We start from the raw sequence: 26,883 nt of genomic DNA on the forward strand, positions 1-26,883 counted from the left end.
ATATGGAAGTTGTACCCTGAACATTAAAAGACTTTCTATGTGATGAAAATATGTACTACTGACGAGGTGTGGTGTCCAAAATCCCAGATGAAAAAGGGCAATTCGTATGTTCCTGGGAAGGAGAGGGGGGGCTGTTTCAGATAGTGGAGTTCATGAGTGGGGTGGAGATGTAGTTGCTTATTGCTACTCAACATCATTACTTTACAATATGTACATGTTCTGTTTGGGGAGGAGGGATCCATACGTATTTAGAGTTGGTGGCTGGTTAGGGAGGGAAGGATCTAGTGCAACTGCAAAGAACTAAGTCCAGTGTTTAAGAAATGACCGCTTCTTGTTTCGCAAGAGCTGGCTATTTTGGTGGCTTTCTCTGTCACGATACATGTGTGTGCTTTGGGTAAAATGACGCATTCCGCAGGCTCCTCGCTTCTATACATATTTCTCGCATAAAATTCCCATTCATTGGGATATGGAACTGCATGCAGGGCTCAAATTATCAGAGGAAAAAAAATAACTAGTCACACGACTGGTATCTCTGAATCCTAATAAAATCTTATTTCCCCGCCTAATACGTAATATCAGGGTACACTATACAACATTAGTGAACTGAGTTAAAGTAGGCATGTCATGGCTGCACATAATATAAACTCTTAACCCGAAGTTGGCTAATATAAGCTTTGTAGAACAATGGCATCCGTTTACAGGTCCCCAAGACGCACACCAGAGGTAAACAAAAGATATTTATGACCATTTAGTAAAAATTTGTACAGAACATAAATCAATTATAAGAGATTTTAATATACCAGTATCTAGATAGGCACAATCCCATTCCTGCATCTCCGAGCATGGATGGGCTGTACCTAACTTTGCTCAATAATGCACAAATACAATTCACTTAAGAAACTTAAGACTTCTGGCGTGACACACGACTAATTCTACCTGTACTTAAGGATCCTGAAAATTCTGGAATATCAAATCATCGACAAATCACTCTTCAGAAAACATTCAACCCTGCTTGTTATGCTAGTCAACATGAAAGTTGCGTTAAAACAACAGATTTTAAAACCTACAAATTTTCATGATCTCGGCTTTACTCTTGACAGGATAAAAGAAAAAAAAAAACGGGACGACGTCACGGTAAAACAATAGGGGACATAAGACTGGAAAAGCTTCAGTACAGGTAAAGACATTTTGAGTCGTAGGGCAAACATGCATAAAGTCATTTTCCAAAACTAAAGCCAAAAATACGAAAACAATGAACAGAGCTGCCTGTGGTCCACGAAGACAGCACATATGGAAATCAAAATGCATGCACAAAAAAAAAATACTGAAAAAAAATAAAAACTTTTACATCACATTAACTGTCAGTGTAAGGAACATACTACGTTCTTGAAGATAGCAAAAGAAACCCTAAAGAATTTCAGAGAAGTGAGTCATTACCCAGTCTACTGCTCCATTATTTACAGAAAATTGAGAGTTTCGATGAAAAGACAACAGCCAGAGCAAAACTTTCCTTTTGTTTTGTTTGTTTGTTTTGTCAGTACAGTGGCAAGGTGTGTGTGACCCTGTTGTGGATAGTAGGTTATGGTTTTTGATGCATGACATATGAAAGCAACAGACTGTACGCAATTTCTTAGTCTGTTCCTAACACAAGAAGAAAAGACGGATAAAAAAAAAAATTGTTAGCCATCACTCAAAATACTATTATGTACACAATTTTTAGAATCACCACTTACAGGTTCTCAACATGGTCTTTGACTAAATAATCCAGGTCTGACAAATCTGGATGATTTCAATAGATACAATCAATATCCGTGAAGAAAGGACAGTGGCTGATGAACTCGGTTTTCAGAAAGCAATTCATAACGTATATTTAGAAATAAATTCATAACGTACGTGTGCGACATCAAAGTTCCGTCACATAGTACAGACGGAGCTGTACTGAGCAGAAATAAAATTTGGTGACTGGCCATATACAGGTCAATCAATCTACTAAGGCCAAGTCTCAAGACTGGCTTGATTCAAAAGTGGTGTGCCGCAAGCATCTGTCTAGGGGACGGTTCCTCTTTCTCATATATGACATTTACCAACGATACTGGATTGCGTTAAAACAAAACTTCCACATGATTGTATAATGAAAAATAAAGCCACAACAGATAACTGCACATCTACATATGGAAGCCAAATCTGTTGGGCTGGGCTCAAGTTGCAAATCTATCTAATTTCAAAAAGGGGCAGAACTTTACACACTGGTAGTAAAACCAAGAAGGCTACCTATCATACAAATTCTGTACAAATGCGAAAGGAGAATGTGGAAAAAAAAAAAGGCAAGCAATCAGAGCACAACTGTAGTATAACAGGCAAGCAAAATTCTAAGACTGATAAGAAGGGCATTTTAGTTTAAGTGAAAGAAACTAAAAGAAATACTACTGAAGTCAAATAAGCTAAAGAAATACTGGCTGCATCCCTATCTTGAATACTGTGTCCAGTTTTGGTCATCCTACTTGAAAACAAACAGCTGGTGCATTGAAAGAGTACAGCAGGAAACAACCAAGTAATTAATTCCGTGACGGAAAAAAAAAAAAAACGATGACTTGAAACAAATTTAGCGATGGCGAGGTGATCTTATGTAGGCATTCAGAACCCACAATGCTCTCTGATAAACATGACCTAAGCTTTAAACCTAGATTTGCCCAATTTGTAATATTAACGATGTAATGGTCAAACATCTTACTTTAAATTCCATAAGTAAAAATATTTAACAATCATATGCATATGGAATACATATTGGGAATTAAGGAAAATCCTGATACTAATTAACCTTCGAGATCTATTATTAAGAGCCTAAAACTTTCACAACACATTCACAGTAACTAAAGGAATTCGTAGTGGTATTTCAAACGGGACACTATTCAAAATGCAATGCCTATTTCATCAATTTGTCCATCAATTATCCATACACTGACTACATTCAAAACTAATCCAAACCTCAAACACGATACGTTTAGTCCTTTTCGATAAAAGACCAACTCTCGCATAAGATGGTTGTATATCCCGCGCTAAGTATACAGTTAGGCAATGGCAGCCAAAACCAACAACCACAATAAAAAAAAAAATCTATACGTTCACAATTCGAGGAGTTTCGTCACGCTTCAAAACTCTTGAGAAGGAATATTTGACAAAGCGGGGAGAAACTGCTCTCTTGATGTAGAAGCTTTAAGGCACAAGTTCTCTAAATATATCAATACAAAGCATGAAGAGTTACAAGATGGAACTTTACGTTAGAGATGAAAACTAAATACAATTCTACAAAATAAACAGTCCGGAATACGCAAGACGATGTTCTGATATCTTATGGCTCTCTGGCTACTAAGCTTATTATTCAAAGCCACGTTACGACAGTATTAAGACTGGCGCAGTCAAACCTTGCCTTGTTCTGACAAATTATACTAATCATTTCTCAGTGTAGCAACTGAGCTATCACCTAAGGCATAGTACAAGTAATTCTCGTATCTGCCTCACCAGCGGGTTGAAGTGACGTAATCAAACATGGCGTCCGTCAGGACGCACATGGTGTTTTTACGTTAACAGCTGTCTGTGAGTCATTGCGGCGTGGACGCGGTAACCACAACACGCTATCAACCTTAAATGATGTCTGCTACAGGTAGGTAACAAGCGAGTACGACTAACAAAGCCACGTTTGAAAGAAAGTTGAAAATGAGAGCATGTGGGCACGTGGGCAGCCGAGCGCAGGGCGTTGCCGGCCAAGCCCCACAAGCTGGGACGCTCCACCCTTACTTCTCCCGCCACTACTACAATGGCTTGGCCCTTTACCCATATATGCCTTGCAAAAGAGGCCCCGGCCTTAAACCACTGCTCGGGAATCAATTACACAACAAGAAATAATCTCAAATCACATCATCTGTTGACAAAATGACATCAAAAATGCACTTAAACGGGGTCGGTATGCCACGCCAACTCCCTGCACTCCCGATCACCAACATTACCTCCATTATCAGCGAAGAAACTTGTTACGGATAGCCTCTCAACCTTTTCCCTCCTTTCAGTATCACTCCCGCAAGGAGAAGCTGCCATGCACAACAGTAAAGTTACCAACAATGCCGTCGTCGGTCGCTGTATATTCAAAACCAGCCGAGTTTTGCTGCCGGAGTGACTCTATCAACTGTAAAAACAAGCTAACTGCCAACCCGCCCCCCTCCTTGACGCTCGCGTGCAGGATTATTAAGTCAGGCCATAAAAATGTTTCTAATAATCCTAATCTATATCTTCATTTGAATAGTAATTAAGACCATAATTCCCATGGCTAATTACGCAAAAAATAAAAGTTGAATCGCTCTTCAATCACAGGGATGGCAAGATAAAGGGCGCGCGCGAAAATAAAGGCTAACAAAACTGTGGCTAGCACCTCCCGTCGTCCGGTCCAGTTCACCGCCCCGAAATCGCAGACCCTCAGGACCTCTCCTTGCGAAAACTGACGCACACAACAGTGCTTTTTACGTGGCCGACGCCACCACGCAGGAGCGAATGTCGTTACACAAAGACAGCTGGAAAATAAAAGCCGAATTAAGTTCTACATCGCGAGGCGTGTCACTAAAACGAGGCTGCAAGTCATGAAAGCCTGGACACAACGTAGTCCCGGGATGGGTTTCGTCACATGGGAGTCGTACGCGTTTCCTGTTGTTCTAGGTTCTTTCACCTAGTAGATAGAACATGCGAAGTGGACTGCATATACGTTCCTGCCTTTGATACCCTTCGGCGTTAGCACACCAACGGTCTTTGCAAGCTCTTAATGTTACTTATATTAATAGGGTACGGGTTCTAAACCATCGTCTGCGTTCATGCGGAAATATCTCGGTGGAAATGGCTTAAGACGGTAACCGGCGTTGCTGCTGAGCCTCAAAAACGAAGACCTTGGAAACTCGAACGTGTGGCCAGCAGCCAGCCAGCCGGCAACCACCGAGAGAGTCGAGACCGACCGTTGACATTCACTACCCGTCCATTGCGGTACTGCGGGGGGGTGTGGGGTTCCTAGCTACTTCATCTTAATGAACTGAGGTTTTCACCATCATGTGGGAGAAAACAAGGCGATTCACAAATCATTCTGTGACACCCTCCCTCCCCCCCGATGTGACTCCCCTTTTGACAAATTGAAAAGCTACCTACTTGTATGGCAAGCCCTGCGGGTGGAGTGAGGTATGGGGGGAGGGAGTGGGGTAAGGGGGGGAAGGTACCAGCAAGCCGGCTACAGACAGAGCTTGATATCGCTAACACTTCCCATCTATCTATATTACCACCACCACCAACACACACACACACCATACAAAGTTTAATAGCTAACACATTTCTTAGGCCACAATTAGTAATAAGACTGATTCCCAAAAAGCGTAAGAAATACGTCTCGAAACCTTTCTACGAGACGGTTGCTACCCCACCAGCTCCTCCTCCGGCTCTCCACGGTGGGTGGACGTCCCCCCCATATCCCTATAGCCACCCTCCTCCCTACCCCAACCGCACGCCAGACCTCGCAACATACACGTCCATGCTGGGTACACTGAGAAGGGGGAGGAAGGCGGGGTGACTGAAAAGAATGGGATCAAGCAAGACTGATCACACACAACCAAGGGGATACCCGCGTACATGTCGTGTACTTATTATTCCTGCTCTCGTTGCCAGTTTAACTGTTGCACCACGCAAACATCCTGGTCTTCAGTTGTTACGTCTCCCAATAACATAAATGCACGTGATACACCCGTGAGGGAAAAATCCTGGTCACCGACAGCTTATGACAAAGAGCACATACAAAATGAAGGAACATCGAGTATCGCCACTTCACGGTATTCAAAAAATCACTCAGTATCCACAAAACTATTCTATATATAAAAAAAAGTTACAAAGGCACTTTTCTCCCTCTAACCTTCTACAATCTTACCGGTATCAAAGGAGACAAATACTATGGGACAATATAGACACGGTGAATACAAAGATCACCGGAGAAATATATCGAACAAAGCATTATTCCCGGCAGCAAAGATATCTTGATGGGGGAGATAGCGACCGTACGATACAGCAAAACAAATCGATGCTATTTTTTCTCACGGCATCAACAAAGTCAAACCAGGAAGCAAACCACGGCAATGGATAAAAGTGAATGATTAACCCACCACTGTTCTTTGAAAAACATTATATAACGCAGTTTGGGTCACGAAGAAAAACTCATGAGTAGACTTTCGAGGGCGCACGTAATATGTATCCCTCCCAGGATATTACAAATGTAATTCTGCGAACTCACAGAAGCAATATGAGTATGTCGTTTTATTAATGACCTAAAAAAGCTAAAAATGGAAAGGAAAAAAAAACGGTGCTATCCATCGGATTAACAAGTCTCTGCTGAAGAAAACATACCGTGATAGACCTCTCTCTCTCTCTCTCTCTCTCTCTCTCTCTCATATATATATATATATATATATATATATATATATATATATATATATATATATTTTTTTTTTCAAACTATTCGCCATTTCCCGCGTTAGCGAGATAGCGTTAAGAACAGAGGACTGGGCCATTGAGGGAATATCCTCACCTGGCCCCCTTCTCTGTTCCTTCTTTTGGAAAATAAAAAGAAATTGAGAGGGGAGGATTTCCAGCCCCCCCCCCCCCCGCTCCCTCCCCTTTTAGTCGCCTTCTACGACACGCAGGGAATACGTGGGAAGTATTCTTTCTCCCCTATCATATATATATATATATATATATATATATATATATATATATATATATATATATATATATATATAATATTCCCATGAGTCCACAGGGAAATTGAAACACGATTATTTCCCAAGTGCACTTTCGTGTAATAATCACATCATCAGGGGAGACAAAAGAGAATTATAAGTCAGTTGATATACAACGAAGAGACGTTTAGCTAGGACGCCATTTGGTAAACATGTGACAGTCCAAGACAGACGGGCGTATCAAACTTATGTGGACAAGAAAGAGAATTGTTTACAAATTTTATCAACAATAGCTATCCAATTTGTATGGGCCTTCACTAATATTAAGGTTAAAATTCTTTGTGTATTTAACAATTGAAGATTCAATGACACTTCTCCTGGTAATGGAGTCGAGTTAATAACCGAGATGGCATTACTCCAGTCAATACAATGATCATAGTTTTTAACGTGATTAAACAAGGCATTTATTATATATATATATATATATATATATATATATATATATATATATATGATGCTTTTTGTCTCCGACAAAGGCATACCAGAGGTTATTGATGCGGGAATGGAAGCATTCACACCCTCTCCCTCCATTATGACCTCTTACAATCCATGGTCTAACGGCTTGGAAAAACTCTTTTTACTCCGACTCCCTTTCAACATCTATCACTGCCCATAATCATTACAAGTATGTTTTCCGTGAGACAAAGCGTACCTTTATTCAAAGGAAGTGTGATAACCTCTCTTCGTCATTCAATAACAGGTATTTCTGGTCTTTTGCTATGGGCATCGCGAACATCTTGTGGCTATGCCTTTCCTTCATCTTTCCGTTCTGACGATACTATAAATGTCTTTCATGAAGACAAAGCAACTCTGGTAACAGTTTCTCTTTTTAAATCAACCTTGGATGACTAACATTTCTTCACCACCAAGTGCTCCTCTTACTAATCCTATGCCCCCTCCTCGTAATCTCTTGTCGACCTGTACGAAAAGCTATCACCTCTCAGGACTTAAGCAAGGCTTCTGTTCCTGATTGCATTCATTCCCGTGTACTGAAAGAGCGTAGCTCTAAAAATGCACTTGTGCTTGCTCGTATGTTCAGTTTCTTGAAAATAAAAAATAAAAAGAACCTTTCCTTCTCCTTGGGAGCATGCATTGGTACCAAACGTCTCTTTCTGATAAGTAAAACGATCAACGAAGATGTAATGTATAGCAATAAATAAAAAATTTATTTATAAATAGGGCCAAAATTTCGTATCTAAAGAGAGGATGAGAAAGTGAGAAAATAAAAAGTAATAATGGGAGCACAAGGGCATGGAGTGTTATAGGAAAATATACCGATTTCTCGGGTAGAATTTTTATTAATTTTATACGCACATATATATGATTTCGTCAGTCTAATGATGAAATCTGTGATGAAACATTTGGATTGAACCTCCATTGCTGTGTTGTATTACTACTTCAATTACAAATCATATATATATATATATATATATATATATATATATATATATATATATATATATATTTTCAGACTATTCGCCATTTCCCGAGTTAGCGAGGTAGCGTTAAGAACAAAGGACTGGGCCTTTGAGGGAATATCCCCACCTGGCCCCCTTCTCTGTTCCTTCTTTTGGAGAAAAAATAATACGTGTGCAATGAACATTAAGAGAACAGTAACGAAGGACGAGGAACTGCTTTCCGTCAGGGAATCGAAACGTATTGGCTCATGGAGTTAACAACCCCAGTAGAATAAGATAATTCGTATATATAACCCGAGACGTATGGCAATGTGCTGGTCAGGGGTCTATGACCAAAAGACCTTTTAGATACAACAATGTGCTGAGAAACAACGAACTTACAACATTAAACAGAAAATCATGCCTTCACTATAAGAAACTACGACATATCGTAAAAAAGACAGTCAGAACAGAATATCCAGGCACGCAAACATCATACAAATTAAAAAACTATCGTTTATCCTGATCGACTTCCTAACATAACCCTAACTTTGTAACTAAGTCGTGGTTGTCTATGCTAGCCTATACTATCATCCAATATTAACTTACGGCATCTCTTTACCAAGTATTACCCTGTATCTTCCGTACCTCGAGGGAGCAGAGAATGTCCCCCTTGACCTCATTGCCAGGGGTCACGATTTCCTGTTATAAGGTCAATACACTCGCACCATTACACAGTGGTCCGCCCCAGAACACGGCAACTTTCTCCCCTAGCATCATTAATACCAGGTCTTGAAGACCACCACTCCCCCCCCCCACACACACACATTTAACAAGCCAACCTTTCCCCCTTTGCTTCGTCATCGTCCAAAAACTCTAACTGTGCCCAATCCTCCGTCTTCACTTTCACAAGGTGGACACATCATTCCTCCCCAACCTGAAAAAATTATAACTGTGTGTGTGTTAGTCCATATAAATTTGCGGCGACTATGATGATGCACGATCCTGGGGTTCACCATGGTGCTGGTGTGCGTCTCCCGTTCCCCTACTCGAACTCCCATAATCCCAACACTAAACAAAAGAGTAGCTTCCACTCGTATCGATCGATATGTGGCGTAGAGGAGGGGACAACCAAAGCTTCTCTCCAGTCCCACACAGGCCGGGACCACCACAGCCACGGTGGCCTACAATACTCATACTGAGGTTCCTTCCAATACCACTAAACCTCACACAAATTTCTAGGGCCATAAACTTATAAGGATTCTTGAACTAACATTTCCAATTGAAACTATCACAAATACTTCAAAATTTGATTAAAAAAAATGAACCGAACAATGTTCTATTTATGGCAGGATGAACGAAGACTTTTTTTTCAAGCCATCCACCGCCGTGGCTACATTACACAACACAGGTCACTCACACTCTGGGCCTCAGACGTTAGTTAGCTCGACCACTGATCTCATGGAGGGCATCAATGAACTATAACACAAAAGAAAAAGTGGGACGGCCGATTTCAAAACATGACTGACATGTAACCTGTAGAATACTGATGCATCTGTAAACTTTTTAACTCCATTTTCATTAGCTTTTTCGGATAGCAAAATGCTTGGATAATCAGAGCGTTAACCATTCTCAGAATGAATGTATACATATTACATTAACGGAAAAGCTGTAGGTCTAAATCAATCTTCCGATACCCGTAGGTCTAGTCTAACTCACTCTAAAATTTCGCCAAAGATCATCATCCATACCAACTACAAATATGATGTACTTCACGTCTTGATAAAAGGCAACACATAAAGACCAGAAGCATAACAGTGCGCTGTGAAGGGATGGGAGAAAAATAATGAACCTGACTTAGGTTTTCCCGCCATGTGTACGGCGACACGCCTAATACCAAGTGAGCACAGGATATGATGTTTCTCATATACAACCTATATATATATATATATATATATATATATATATATATATATATATATATATATCACAATGCCCTCCAAGAGCAGGAACTCTAAACTACTGCCATTAGCTTGGGAGCTAAGTACGCTAATTATGGGCGGCAGCCTCGTCGTTCGCGTACTCGGCTCCCAAGCAAATGGTAGGGGATTCGGCTTCTCGCTGGTGAGGAGCATTATGTGTTCTCTGAAAGTGCGCGTTAATTGCACTATAATCGTGTCCATATATATATATATATATATATATATATATATATATATATATATATATATATATATATATATATATATATGCGCTGAAAAAAACATATGGAAAAGGAAACACGAGATCCTGAGCGCTGAAGATGTGTAAATACACGACAGCGCTCAGGATCTCGTGTTTCCTTTAACATGTTCTTTTTTTAAGCATTCATAAAATAAAATGTCTTCTCGTTTTCATTATACATATATATATATGATTCGCACACTTGATGCCAATATTTACGCGTTCTTGTTTTCTACTATTTGGCCAGGTTCACGTTGCACATACCAAATTCAAATTACTTCCACTCACAGTGGCGTCATCCTTCCACCAGAAACAGAGGAGCTTAGTTTCTTCCCCCCCGTCACAAACTACGGCCACTACCAGTGAACAGTGTGGAGACGAGGGCGCCTCTTGGTCGCATATGCCCAATCGTGGCGGGACAGGCGGAGAAAATTCAGCTGATGCGGCAGGGGGTCGTGCAGAACAGTGACTGGTCATTTACTGTGGCTGCCGCCAGTCATGGATGAAACAAACACGTTCCCTTCTAAATTAGCATTCCCTTCTCAACTAGCATCACGTAACCATTGAAATTCCTCTTAGCCAAAGTGATTTTATCCCTACACTACGGAAGTTGACCGTATGACGTTAAATTCAGTTAGTGCTCTTCCTTCTCACAGCCGTGTTCACAATCTCACCAGAAGCGCTCCTGATTGAAACGAAATGGCCAATCACGCCACGTACGACTAGCGGCACAAGTTAACAGGAGTCTGGGACACGGTTCTTCTTCAGATCAACAGCTCTAGCATGCACAAACCATCATCGTTCAAAACAAAAGGCACACATTTAAAGTCCAGCATACAATACGTACCAAGAAGGACATGTAGGCACCGCGGGAGTAAAGAAAATCCTCTGCATGGGACTCTGCCGAGCCACAACAGAAACGAGAGCATTCAGACACACGCCGGGCTAACCTAACGAGGCCAGTAAATTACACCTAGTTCCGGAAACACGTACACTGACGTAATGGTTGCGTGATTCTACTCCATCTTGGCAAGCAAAATGACTATGACCCTGAGGGGCCATCCGTGCAATATTTCACCACTGCAACGGTCTGAACATAAGAGGGAAAAACATCACAGATGGAGGATGTGCCACATCTCTCAGCTTCAATCTCTACTTTCTCCTCATACCACGAGCAATCCATGAATATCAACCAAAAGAGCACGGAAAGAAGTAGGAAGCTGATGCAAGACACCTGTAGACACAAACATGACACTACTTTTCTAATCCTTACAGGTACTTGACTTATCAGTAATTAGATAATGACAACTTTCCATTTATTTTTCATGTATCGCAGTTAACGTAGCAAATGATAAGGAGAGGGGATATAATAATACATATGACAGAGAATGACATCACAAAGAACCATTTTCCCCGTATTTTTAAAGTACAATATAGTAATCGGTAAATACTTTATAAGTGCCCGCTAAACTAACCTAAACAATCTAACTTCTCTAACCTAACCTAAAATAATAATGGCCAGTCAATTCAGCACAAAAAAAAACCTTCGTTGTAACTCTGAAACGTTTGCTCGTACGCCGGCACTTATTCAATTTAATCCCGGTAAACAGTTCAAGAGAACCAATTGAGAGGCTAAAAAGGGGTTACTTTAAACCTTAATTTATCACTTTCCGACAAATTAGTTCCACAATCTTCAAAACAAGCACATACGGCCACGACTGCACGAACAGAACGCGCATGATAGGTTTAAAAATGTTCTACATCGCTTAGGGTAGAAAACCGCTGCGCTACTATAACTTACCTTCCTCACCCTCGGGAACGGAGCACAAAGGGAAAGCAAAAATCTCACAAGCCCACACTGTCGATCACTCAAAATCTTACAGACGCTTTACATATTCCAAAAAACGAAAATAAGCCCTGGTGGCGAGCACCTACCTGAGTAGGTGGCTTGGCCCAACACGACTACCTGAAAAACTCCACCCCCCACAGACCGGAGAAAGCTAACATTAACCCCCTCGAGCATGAAGCTAAGACAGTCAAGGCTCGAGTCAAAAGCCACGCCATCAAACCCGAGGTCGTACGGTCGACCTCCAAGTAATAGGTTAACGTAACGTTAACTTAAAACTGCACTACATTAAGCATGTGGTCCCCGTCGATTCTGTTAATGATGGAACTTTGCAATGATCCTTCAGCCTAAGTCTAAGTCTACCCCTTACTCCCTGTGGGCACCCTTGCCAGCCACCGTCCCATTATCATGCTATCTCTAATAGTCCCGCCACGCTGCCGTCACTCATCACCGCACCGCCGGGGCCAGCCAGCAGTTGACTCAAATGTAATAACCGTTGTATATTCTTAACCTAAGGCAAGAGACGATTCGTGGCGTGCACGGCTTCTAAAGAAGTTCTTAAATCTTGGTAATTACCTGCATTGCTTATAAAAGCAATACTGTACTGCTGAGAGCTATATAAACCTACATAGTTTACACCTTGCCTTCTCTCTGGGAGAGAGACAGACAGACCTGACCACACAGACCCAAGGTCCAAGCGTGGTGGAGAGAGAGAGAGAGAGAGAGAGAGAGAGAGAGAGAGAGAGAGAGAGAGAGAGAGAGAGAGAGAGAGAGAGAGAGAGAGAAATTCCCCGCTACGCAACCTTCCGTGCTATAAAGCTCAATACGAACCAACAATAACTCCGCCCTCACTCAGGTCTCGGGAAATCCGGTCCAACCAAAAAAAAAAAAAAAAAAAAGGTCATCAACACGAATATACCCTCTAACCCTATACAAAAACAGTGGTTCTGATTAAAGTGAAATCAGTTCCTAGATCTTACACGCTCCCTGACGAAATGTTTACACTCTCTTGTTTTTTGTACAGCACTAACAAAAACAATTTCAATGTCAAATGTTACTAAACTTACAAACGCAAACGTATACCTAAGAGAGTGGTTTACCGAGGTCAGGGAAGAAAAATGATAAACTTTCATTCAATACGGTCCCGTAATAGCAGCAGTCACACATATTTCAGGGAACATTTCACTTACAATTTTTGTTTTCCTTTTAAATTTCACTTTACCTTTCCCGACCAATCCCTTTCTCCTTCTCCCAACCCACAAAGAAGGTCTAATCCATTAAGTTAATGAGAAGAAAAAAAAAATATCCTGAGCTATGCTACCCGCTGTCCCCCAGCCACCAGCGGCCGGAGCCCACCAGAACCAGCACCACCACTCAAGCTTCAATGAATCCCATTAGGTAGTCCAGCGGAAGGCTTCCACAAAAGGCTTTTCCCCAATCCGACTTATACGAAGCTCACCTCCCGAGTAAGAAAACCTTACTAAAAAAAAAAAAAAATCCAGAATGATTTTACGATGCCATCTGCTTCCAATATACATTGAGTCTCCTCTGTACAACCCATCTGATGAGGGTGACCGAACACAATATGTCGAAGGTACCGTAATAGTACAGATATCAAGAGGGGTATGCAAGGAGGGGAGAGGGGCGATTATCAACCCTCCTTCTTGAGCTATACGTACTTAAGTGTAAAATGCACTTAACAAAAATTCATACATTTCTTATATTTCAATTCCTTTAGTTAGAATGGAAATGCAAATGTATATTTACGCCAACTTAAATGTTTTCGTGGCTTGCATCTCATACAAGAACGAACTTTCCCTTGCAAAAGCATGTTCCACGACTTCACCAAACAAAACTCCCTTTATCATAGCTATCAGATGCTATATGTTATCAAATCTGTTTTCATCCCAATATGATCGCCGGTTTCATAAAACGCCCGTTTCTCTACAACAGCTGCAATCAGTTTTATGAGACTCTGACAAATATTAGTGATAAACTTCCCAATAACTGAAAAGCGTTAAATTCTGGATACACGCTTGACAAGATTAGAAATCATAACGAAAAAAATAATTACAAAATTCTGTACCTAATTAATTACTACATTAATTTATCCTTGGTTTTAAACTTTACTCTGCAGCTAATTCCCCTCAAGAGATGCAAATGACTAAACATATAGATATACAGGTAAAGTAGCAATGACACCTCGGTTGGCTATCAGGGAAGCCATGTCACAATAAGAGACATTTCAGCACAAAATATTCGATTTCCATAAAATTGAAAAAAAAAAAATCCCACACGAGGCACGATGAACGCTATCTATACTGGAACACCCACCCCCCTATTCCTAGACCTCCGGCAACTTTACAAAAGATACGAATAGGACCATAAGAGCTAATGGATAAAACCCAAGCATTTAACCCACACAACCGACATAGCAAATAGCCGCCATTATGAATCTGGCCGGTGAATAATTAAAACCCGTCCGAGCTGGCTGGCCCCAGTGATCTGGGAGCGTCTGATATGGGCAACCCACATACCAGGTGCATGGCACATTTCAGTGCTGTCTCACCGTTCAAAACTATCACCAATTTCCATCAATTAGGCTAGGGTTTGATCATCCCCCCCCCCCCCACTGACGTAGAAATTTCAACCCAGTAACATCCATCAATATGGCTTATACTTGCCTGCCTTTCCCACTAGCACTGAAAAGGGTAAGACCAATAAAACGAAGCTCATAATTTACTAATACCATCCATGAAACTCAAGCCACTATATACCTCAAAACTAACAAAGTCCAAACCTACCTTTTAATAGCACGTTGATACTTTTTTTTTTTTAAGTTGGAGGCTCCATTCACGGACAGAACTCCATGTCAAGGCCGGGCCTTAATTGAAATATAAGAGAGGACTATGAAGGAAAAAGGAAAGATTAAGTATTCACGAATTTTAATATTTTAAGTTAAAAACATGTCTTTTCAAATACTCCGGATCTACTATATAGTAACTGGGAAAGAATACACCAACAATCATTATCCAACCAAACTGTATTCCCCCCTAAGGCAACGGAAACATGAAGCATTCATTCCACTGGCTGATGACCTGCATTTCCTTGGTGAAGCCAAGTCGATGTTCCTAATGAAGAAACCCTGACCAAGTCAAATCCTTTCTATAAATTACATGAATCAAATAACAACAATGAAGCCTAATCTATCCTAAGACCTATTTCAGTCAGAGATGAATGAGCCAACCCATTCCCACCTGGGTCGACGTTCTACTCTATGATGCACAACCAATGAAGTTCAGCCAATCTACATTAACTTGGGAGGACCAGAGCAGCTCCTCTGCATTTCACACCAGCAAATTCTGAAACGATATGCGTACTACAACCCTGGCGAAAACAAACTAGTCCCTACACAACAGTTCAGACCAAATAATTCCAAAGGGTCACTGAAGCTCACACTAATTACTCTCAACTCATCGGTGCAACCCTGATAATCTACCAAATGTGCACTAATCAATATTCGACACAAAAGCAACTCACTAATCTACCTTTAACAAGAATAAAACTCACATCTGGCCAAAACTCAATTCCTAACCACCTAAGCCTAGCACGTGCTAAACCAGCACATTTCCGCAGTGAAGATAATAATAATCCCAGTCAACTCGTTTCTTTCAAAAGGGAAATGCAGATAATGTATCAGTATCATAACCGTAAAACGAAATAATTACGTTAATAATATCAAAAAGTCGCCCTTTTATTTCTTTTTAAATTCATAACTCAAGTGGTGAAATTAAAGCATGTACATCATCATAGCCAGTGGAGGATAACCACCGCTGTAAACAAACCCAAGAATGATAAAAGTTCCCACTAATTTCTAATGTCTGCAAAGCCCTTCACAAGACAATGAGAAAATAATTTCGACCATACACAAACAAAATAAGTCAGTCAGTTGCCGCTGCGCAGCGCACTTTCAGTGAACATCAGTGTTTGCCAAGAACAAGTCTCAAGACGATTTATACCGTATGTCACAAGGACATATCATCCTAGACTACGACCCTGGTTTCGGGAGTTGACGGTATCGGTTACCCTGTGGGGACGTGAAGTACAAAAATGATTGGCAAGACCACAAATTCTTCAAATGCATGTTAAACTATCAAGCAAGGTATATGGCTGTATTATGCAAGTAAGAATTCCCCTTGAACAGTGACCGGTGTACATTACCATGCTAACTACATCCACTTAATTGAGAGAGACATTTTGTCGGCTAAAAAGGAAAATTCAAGTTCAATTAGTTCAATTAATGTCGTCCAGTGTTAAGTGGGAGAGATTCGTGTGTGATTCAATAACATATAACCCGTGTGTGGGATAGGCAAAGAGATGATGGTAAACTGGGCCAAGGAACTTGACAGCCAATGAAGTACAACTGACTTATTGTGCCAGTCACTAACCCTTCAGAGAAACAGTACCTCCGATGAGATGATAATGATAATACTAACATTGTAAATACACAATATATATATATATATATATATATATATATATATATATATATATATATATATATATCTTTCTTCTTCTTCTTATATATATATATATATATATATATATATATATATATATATATATATATATATATATATATATATATATATATTTTCCCTGGGGATAGGGGAGAAAGAATACTTCCCACGTATTCCCTGCGTGTCGTAGAAGGCGACTAAAAGGGGAGGGAGCGGGGGGCTAGAAATCCTCCCCTCTCGTTTTTTTTTTTTTTAATTTTCCAAAAGAAGGAACAGAGAATTGGGCCAGGTGAGGGTATTCCCTCAAAGGCCCAGTCCTCTGTTCTTAACGCTACCTCGCTAATGCGGGAAATGGCGAATAGTTTTATATATATATATATATATATATATATATATATATATATATATATATATATATATATATATATATTACTAAATACTAGATTGAAAGTATAAACAATCACATGCCCCAAAGATTAAAACTTCTTCAACTGAAAAAGGGTCAACTATAGAGTAGTTTATATCATTTTTGGTCGTCATCATGCTAATATGGGTGTCCATAAAGATGGACAGACGCAAGGGAGTGAATCTAAATGTTTAGTTTGCAGTCATTTAGTCATGGCAATTAGTCATTTTGAATTAGATAACAAGGTCTCATATACTCTGAAATGTCATGGCAGATTACATGAAAAAAAAAAATCTCACTAAACAGGACCTAAAGGATAGGGCATCCTATCGGGCGAGCTATTATAATGCTGTTTTCATATCTTAATTTGGTGGCATTCCCTATCTACCCAACACTTAAGTGATGTATCTAAAACTCAAACTGCTCCAGTCACCGTCACAAGGATTCTCTTGACTGTGATCTTATATTCTTCCATTTTGGAACATGTAAATCAGTATGACAATCAATATGGGAATATAACAAGTAAGTTTTCTACTACTATCAAACTAACGTTCTACTCTGTTTAATGCAAAGTTCTGCAGACCATCTAAAAAAAAAAAAATTAAGCATTCCCAATCTTTTTTATTTACAATAATCATATGCATACTGTCACTCCGGATGGTTATCCCATAGGCAAGACAACCTACCCAGTTTTCCCTGCTCTCTCAGGTTCACTTATCTCCTTTCCAAGGCGTCAAAATTATATCCTATTGTTGGGTGCAGCATCATGCACATATGGGAAAATATCAAAGCAGAACCCAAAAATAAAGAACATTTACTGGTACAGAATAAAAATAGTAAACATAATAAAACTGCCACCAGTGCTCAACTACCAAGTTATTTAAAGAAACTCCTTACTTACAGGGAAAGGAGGGCACCTTCTCTTTTACTTCACAGAGCAAAGTATCACCACACCATCTTCAACTGCATGTGCCACATTATTCAGGCAAACTAGCATCAAATTCATACTATTAAAGCTTGACGGATCCGTACTTCAACTTTTGCAGTATACAACTTACGAGTACAACCTGTCTGTTTTTCCCCTCCCATAAAATTACCTAAACATCAACATGGTATTAAGAAAAACTCCCATAAAATTTACCATTAGATCAACGAAATAACAGAGAGATTCTTTTGTCTCTTACGTAAAACAACGGGCTTCTAGCCAAAGAGAAATAAGCTACTAAAGCATTAGTAAGAATTTTCTTTGTCGCAAGGGGAGCTTCTGCATACCTCTCCAATTTAATCAACCCACAACTGCACCTGGATTAGTTACACAGCTTAAGACTGGGCCTACTCGGCTGAAATAACTAAGAACTATCGTTATTATAACCAATGCACTTTATAATCAATGTACTCTTAGATAACAGATCTTAATCAAATGTTACTTATCATACGACCAGGATGGGCGAGGGTTGCAAGATGCTTTTTCCATAGGTAATTTACTCGGGACCTAACTCTTAATAATATACACATATAAATATGCACCTAAAGCAAGTGGACCGTCTATATACCTCTCCATCTAAATCCATAAATACACTTACAACGATTCTATAATTTAAGAGCTATGCCTAATCGGCAATTGCAATAATCCCTATAAACAAATATTTTAACAATTACAAACGATAAACTGATATATTTACCAAAATGCTGATTACATTAATACAAGCTTGCTACAACTGAGCTTAAAAATATATTTCAAAACTTGCTAGTGTAGATCCTATTTTTTTCTATTCATTTATTTGTAATACCATAATTTCAAGGTTAATTATTATAGGCCTCATCCGCTGAAATAATTTCAAATTACTAACATATGGTTTACATAAAAGCTGAGGATCCCAACAAAAACCCAAATAATAATCATATCAATTTATGTTAACTCAAAGCATTTTTTTTTTTTACATGGGCAATTTATTCAAACTAAACTTTTAATCATACTTTTGAATTCTTTTAGCTCTGTGTTATACGATAAAGATGGTGCTGGTGATCTGACAATGCCATAGTTTACGGGGGCGGGGTTGTAATTAAAACTATCAAAAACTAATCTTCCATATTTTGCATACCAAAACAACTTTCAGCAAACTTCCAAGCAGTTCATATTGAGCATTGCCCAAGCTGCTGTTCACAGGCAGGAGACCGCTCTCTCCCTACCCAGTGCGGAGAAAGGGACACAGCCAACAACAATAGAAGAAACAAGAACAGCATATAATTGTCACCTACCTTCCCGTAGCCTGACAACTGGCGTCGGGGGAACAAGCGGGTAGCGTGTTAGGGGAACAAGGGCTACTTGCCTCAAGGGGCTGCCCAGCTGGACAGTAATGGGTCACGGTTATGTCTGGGGAACATGGGTGGACAAGGAGGGAAGGAGTGAAGAGGTAGTAGGGTAGTTGAAAGCTACGACGTGTTGCTGTTGGTGACTGTACACCTCTGGAATATGATTGTCAGTATCTTTGAAGTGTTCCTGCATGGTGGGGGTTGCCGCCTTCCTGGAAAATACATCAACCTCTGACGGGCTCACAGTCTCGCCTCTGCTACTGTTTTCAGTACAGTTGATCAAGTCTTATTGAAAGCATGACATCAAGACTTGTGGTCCCGTCAAGGTAAGAAAACCAGAAATTGTGATGGTGGTACAGCTGTGGGTGTAAGAGGAAACAGCAGGCTCTGGATATCAATGAAAGGGAATGGTACAGAGGAGACATCTGGGTGTGCTGAGAAATCTGGTTAGTCATGTACACACGAAATATTTGTATTACATGAAAATATAATAAAGGAGAGGGTATAGAGGGAGCAACTGGGTGTGCTGAGACATATGGTTAGTTATGTACACGTGAAATCTTTGTATAACATGTATATCTATATTTCAAAAAAAAAAAACTGCGCGTGATGAGCGAGTGTGGGTGTCCCTGTGCTGTGCCCAGGTGAAGAGGCTCCGCTTGTAACTCTGTGGTGTCCAGGCAGTAATAGTTGGCATGTTGCTGTTATCAAACCAGGATGAAGCTGGGAAAATTGAAACAATTGTGAATATTCATTCTTGAGAGGATGTGGCAATGTAATATGGAAATTGAGCTAAGAGGCAGTGTATTCACTACCCATCCTTGTTAGATCGAACCTTTATGAAAACCTAAAATACCTGTAAACAAACATCCCAACTTATTGTGTATATGGCTAGTCATCGACCCTATAGTGATATATATAAATGTATTATATATATATATATATATATATATATATATATATATATATATATTCAATATAGCCCTCCCTTCTGCTACGTGTTTATTAACTTATATAAATCCATGTGAATGTAAACGTTGCATTATACCTGCATGTTGAATGGCCTGTGTATTACGGGTAAACAATACGGGATATCCTGGCGTCCCTGGGACCAGTTATGGTATTTATTGGTTCCCCCTGGCAGGATGAACTAGTCAGGATCATCCGCGCGCCCATCCCGCACTTTGAAGAGATCTTTTGTTTTCACGTCTTGTCTGAGCCTAACGAGTACTAACAGAGGAGTAGATCTGGACCGTGGGGTGGGATTAGTATGTTAGGTAGCGAGGCGGAGTGAACATCCTCGTGGTAATGTTCTGACAAGGGCGACCCACCCGGCATGACTCACGCCGTCATGGTGGTTCACAAGACATGAGGACGAGGGGGAAGGGGGGGATATACATGTGGGGGTTACTTTACCCGGTGCATGCGAAAGGTAATCAAGTTTTTTTTTTTTTTAATAAATATATATATATATAGTGTTCCTGTAGCGTAAAATGAGCGGTGTGAGAACCCCGACACAGGATGTAGACTACCCCAAGGTCAGCTTTTTTAGTGGGAGATCAGTGTTAAACGAGTCTAGTTCCAGGAACAATGAGAGCAAATGAGCCTAGCGTGTAAGAGCAAATTGAAGCCGTATGATTGTTCAGTGTTAATATATTGAAATATTATGAATATTATGGTGGAAGACCGTGGGGAATGTCTTTTTTTTATCTAATTATCTGGATAACTGTGAGAATGGTGGAGAGATGTGGTGGGCGCGCGGGGCTCGCTAGGCCAACGCCGCCACTACCACGCCGCTCACCCCCACACTTTGTTCCCACGTGGTGGTGCTGCTGCTGCGGGGGGTCTCACATTCACTTCTGCAGCTATTCCTTCTCCTCGGCCCACAACACTCACAAAACAGGGAGATCTAGGAAGTAGGGCCAGCCTCCCGAAGCCACGGGGAGGCGCTATTCCGCCACAAGCTATCTTCACTAACAACGACCGCCGCCGCCACACTCTCCGGCCGCGGAAACATCGCCTTAAAAGCACTTCACTGGCGCACCCACACTAACTTATCCACATTAAACAGCGCCACATCTTACCTTTTGCCCCACAGATTCACCATCTGTGCGCATACGCTTGTTAAAGGGACCGTCACCGTTAAACGCCATTTTGGAACTGAGTCGCGCACTTCTCAACGGTCTCTTCGCACTGCAGACGGGCTACTGCGTCGCTTGGCGGCGCCGTGGCCCCGTGTACAACACCTTTACATTGTTGGAACCTTACGTCGTATTTTTATCTTATTTTGAGCTTCGGTCATTATAAACCTATTGGAAAAATTTGTCTCATCATGTAATAAATATATCTTTATTGATACTCTTGAAATAACACACAGAGAAAATTACAGATGCGATCTTTGTAAAGGTATGTATCCATCATAGAAAACGGATGTAAATACAGCAGACGACTTTACCCGGGCCGCGGAAGGTCGAACGATCAAAACGGGCCAGGAGCTGCATAATACAATGAAATATTCTGCCATAAATCACCAGAACATCATTTACTATGGAGTGATACAGATTTGTTTCGACTGACTAGTTTACATTGCCTTAAAGATTTATTTTTATCCATAGGTTTCAAGTTTTTAAGGGATAAGGGAGTGACTCGTGGATGTATTTGGTGTCATCCATATATTATTGAGACTGTTGCGAAGGATGCTCTCCTCGAGAACTAAAGCTGATACTTTCACTTCCCAATGTTAATCAATATGACGTGTACAGGTTAACAGTTTTCGCGGGCTTCTATATTTGTTCATTTCTAAGCTGTTCCTTGCTACTTTCCAAATGGATTTTTTTTTAGAAGACCGACACTAAAGGTTATTCTGCTCGGGCCGAGAATTAATGGCTTGGTAGATGCCTTCGGAAACCCGGTGATCGAAGATTTATTTCGTAATCCATGAGTCATGGGTTCAGATTCTGCAGGAAGCTAATCCTACATTCATACTTTTTGCCTTCACTTGAGCAATATGAACAATTATTGTGAGATAAGGTAGGACCTTAACCAAAGTAATATTATACATTTAGCTAAAACTTTATTTGGATCTCTTCAAGCCAGCCATTATTGAAACAGTTTATCAGTCTAGCTCAAACTAAGTATACCTGGTATAACCTTAAGCTAAATCACAGAACAAATATTTACTTCATCGATTTCTATGAGGCGCTGAAAATCTGATCAGTTGACCGGCTGGTACTGGTTTCAGATGCCCACTACCACTAAGTGAATGTCTGGTAGACATGACATCTCACATCCTGACATATTCTGATATCATATTACAATATTGTAAAGGTGTAAGTGTATAAAATAAGTATATATATATATATATATATATATATATATATATATATATATATATATATATATATATATATATATATATATATATTCCTCATATCATACTCCAATTTCTAAACATTGATTCACACATTTTTATCATTATCATTATTGTCATTATTATGATTATCATTATTATTATTATTACTAAATTCACGTAAAAGAATATAATTTCCCTACATGCCGATGAGAACCCCAGCCACTCTGCTGGCTCGGGGTCTCGAAACAATGTGTTGCTTATGTATTAACATAATCATTGTTGGTTAGGAATTCGATACATAGCTCTGGTTCCCTCACACCCCCACCCGCACGTTCGCTTCATCGCTTTTTTACATCAGTATCTCCATCTTTAGAAGTTGCTCCAAAATCCTGTCTCCATCTATAAATATTAGCAATGTAAGATACTATTACTGTCCTCAAGCAGATAACCTCATCGTAGAGTATCAGGTCCTCTGTTGTGTGTGTCCCTCCCATGAACGAACATGTTCTCTAGCAGATAAGCGCCTCATAGACCATAGGGCATCCGTTCTTTCCAAGTACTCTTGATATTTTCTTACACATCTCCCTCTGTATCATATAATCTTTACTGTTTACGATCCTCTCTCTCTCTCTCTCTCTCTCTCTCTCTCTCTCTCTCTCTCTCTCTCTCTCTCTCTCTCTCTCTCTGCTTCTGTTTCCCTCCTCCTCATACACTCCTCTCATCTCTTCTCCCTTGCCCCCATCCCCTCCATCCAGCTCCCGTTCTATACCCAATCTACTTTCCCCTCTCCTCATTCACCTATTTCCTGTTCACATCTTCCTCACAAGCATTCGCGGGGCCCTTCCTTCCTCCCTGGCTATGGAACGACACAACAGAGCTAGACTCCCCAACGCCTCCACCTCCGCGAAGCAAGTGGTGTGTGGTACTGCTCTTAATATTTATGGCTTACTGTCGATACTTGTCTGGCCCTACTGCCCAACGAGATCTTTCTCTCACACTCGACAACTGATAGATAGACCGTCCGTTGCCATGTTCAGGCACACTCACTCACTGCCTCCATCTCTGGATTCAAAATGCTATTTTTGGCTGTAGAAATGTTAGTTATCATTATTATTATTATCATTATTATTATTATTATCATTATCATTAGTAGTAGTAGTAGTAGTAGTAGTAGTAGTAATAGTAGTGGTAGTAGTAATAGTAGTAGTAGTAGTAATAGTAGTAGTAGTAGTAGTAGTAGTCGTAATAGTAGTAGTAGTAGTAATATTATCATTATTAAAAATATTTTCATTATCATCATTATCATTATGATAAATATATAAACATACTTATTTTATATATCGCCATTTTCCGCGTCAGCAAGGAGCGCCACTTATCAATTTCTTTACTTGTGTTTATCTATATTTACTTACCTATTTTCCTTCCTATTTCCCCTCAAGGAAACCAGTTATGTGTATCAATTCCCAGCTAATTCATAAAACCCACAAACCTGCATTGTTTACGGTAAAACAATACATGACAAAGTGACTCGATCTATCATGTCGACGAAAACAATAAACAATCTAATGGTGATGATCATCTGGAGTTTCTTGGGTTCCAAACTCACACTCGCATGGCTGAAAGCGATTGAAGGTGGTAATCTAAATTCAACATCACCTGTGTGCACTCTTGATTTCCCCAACGTGAGGGGTATGTTGGTGGACACAAGTAGTACCCACAGGTTAAACTTATGAGAGCAGTAGACCAAGCGAGACATCAGAAGGGAAGGGGGGGGGGGCAGGGAAGCAAGAGAGGAGAGAACACATAATTTAGTGATGTGTTGCCGTGAGACGAAGATTTCTCTGCCAGATGGTATAAGTAACGTAGAAACAGCACCTTCATTTTCTTTGAAGATTCTAAATAATCCTATAAGTTACTTTAAGATTTCTAGACGTTGAAAAGCTTTGTTTGATATATTACGATGGTCTTATAACGCATTAAGGACAATGCTACGACCCTTGAGTTCACGATACGACCTCGAAGCACGGATGTACGATGCACTAAGCATCAAGGCACGACCCACTAAACACGAAGGTACGACCCTTTAAGTTGGAAGCTACGAGCCACTAAGCACGAAGGTACGACACCATGAGCATGAAAGTACGACTTCTTAAGCATGAAGGTACGACCTCATAGGCACGAAGGTACGACACATTAAGCACGAAGGTACGACCCCATAGGCACGAAGGTACGACACACTAGGCACGACCCGTAAAACGAAGATACGACCACAAACATAAAGATACGACTCCTAAACATGATGGTAAGACTCACTAAGTATGACGCATAACCACTGGGGTATAATGGCGTGATCCTCAAGGGTCAGGTCAAAGGCCGATCCATCATACTCATGGGTCGCGTACTCAAGGGTCATCCCGTCGTGTTCAAGGGTCGGTCGTGTTCAAGGGTCGTCCCGTCGTGCAAGGAAGGGAAGGTGGTCAAGATCACCTTAGTTCCCCCTCTCACATGTCTCTGTCTGTCTTGCTTCCACCGATCGTTGAGCCAAAGCACACCTTATGATGACCTGTCTCTCGTCCTTACAATCTCCCTCCCTTATGTACAAACTCTCTCTCTCTCTCTCTCTCTCTCTCTCTCTCTCTCTCTCTCTCTCTCTCTCTCTCTCTCTCTCTCTCTCTCTCTCTCAACCAAGTCAGTGCTTGCCTGAAACTCGGACCATCATGCCTCGGTATTCTGACCCCACAACACTCGTCACTGCTTGCTGTCACCGACGAAACCCCGTCACTGCAACCCCTGTTTACTGCTGAAGCCTCTGTGATTGTGACCCTTGACACTGCTGAAGCCCCGTCACTGCAATCCTTGTCGCAGCTGAAGCCCCGTCACTGCAAACCTTGAAGCTTCGTCACTGAAACCTTTGTCACTGCTGCAGCCCCCACCCTGCAACCCTATCACTGCTGTAGCCCTCATCACTACAACCCTTGTCACTGTTGAAACCCCATCACTACAACGCTTGTTACAGCTGAAGCAACCATCACTGTAACCCTTGTCACTACCGCTGCCACGTCGCAACAACCTTTTTGTCACTGCTATAGCACCAACACCGTATACCATGTCACTGTCGAAGCTCCGTCACTCCCGAAGCTTCAGATGTTAGTTTTTCAGTTGTCTGGCGGTGCGCGGAGGGGGAGCTCTAGTACGCCAGTTAGCTGATAGCGTCAGCGACGGGTCGCCACGTACAGGGATTACAGAGCATGTTTGTCAGACACCATCCATCCCTCCTCCCCCAACAGCAGGATAATCACAACAACACAATGATACAATCTGGACATAAGCTTTTAGAAGAACATCCTCTCCCTGAAGATACACTCTCTCCCTACCCTCCGTCTTTCCCTCCCTCCCTCCCTACGTGCATAATACCTCCCTCCCTCCCATGAGACCTCCCTGTGTACAAATATACGTCCCTTCAGCGAGGGCCACATGCATAGTGAGGGTGTATGTGTCCTTGATTATCGTCAATACATGAAGAAGGTATATAAAAAAAAATATCTGTTGGTGGGCGGATGATGTAGTAGTTTGACATTAACGGCTCTTAATGACCCTAGCAGTTGGCGGGGCTAAAACCTAACCATCCAACCAACCAACCAACACAGTACATGTAAACCTAACCCATGTATACCACAAAGTTCATGGTATAGGGTGAACTTCACCTGTACACACGAGGGAAGGTTAGTGTTAGTGTGTGTGTGTGTGTGTGTGTTTGTGTGTGTGTGTGTGTGTTGCTGCGCGTATCATTCTCTTGACATTATCTTGCTCATGTACACAACACTGTTTTCCTGCTGCTATCTATTGACAACCTCAGTACACAGGTGCTGGAAGATACATTAAGAGGAGGTGACGTCAGAGTATAACTTATAAGGTCAAAATGCATATCAACCACTGAGGGATACGACGGAACGACCCTCGAGCACGACGGTACGACCTTTGGGTTGATGGTACGACCCTTGAGCATGACGGTGC

At 40.9% G+C, this 26,883-nt stretch overlaps 1 protein-coding gene across 21 annotated transcripts in view; it reads right to left on the bottom strand.

Moving 5' to 3' along the window:
* Positions 1-26,883, bottom strand: part of sm (heterogeneous nuclear ribonucleoprotein L) — a 443,801-nt gene that overhangs the window by 375,904 nt on the left and 41,014 nt on the right. For 4 of the 21 annotated variants that reach the window (XM_071664630.1, XM_071664629.1, XM_071664626.1 and 1 more), the window contains exon 1: positions 21,602-21,759. The exons of 3 other annotated variants lie outside the window; for them this stretch is intronic. In XM_071664630.1, coding sequence (XP_071520731.1) covers positions 21,602-21,670 — 69 coding nt within the window. In that variant the 5' untranslated portion in view covers positions 21,671-21,759. Of the gene's footprint in view, positions 1-4,004; positions 4,198-19,463; positions 19,730-21,601; positions 21,760-26,883 lie in introns of those variants that run through there. 14 more of the 21 variants (XM_071664648.1, XM_071664642.1, XM_071664640.1 and 11 more) reach the window with 11 other exon arrangements.

Source organism: Panulirus ornatus, chromosome 9, assembly GCF_036320965.1.
Source record: "Panulirus ornatus isolate Po-2019 chromosome 9, ASM3632096v1, whole genome shotgun sequence".
In the NCBI taxonomy this organism is placed as follows: Eukaryota; Metazoa; Arthropoda; class Malacostraca; order Decapoda; family Palinuridae; genus Panulirus; species Panulirus ornatus.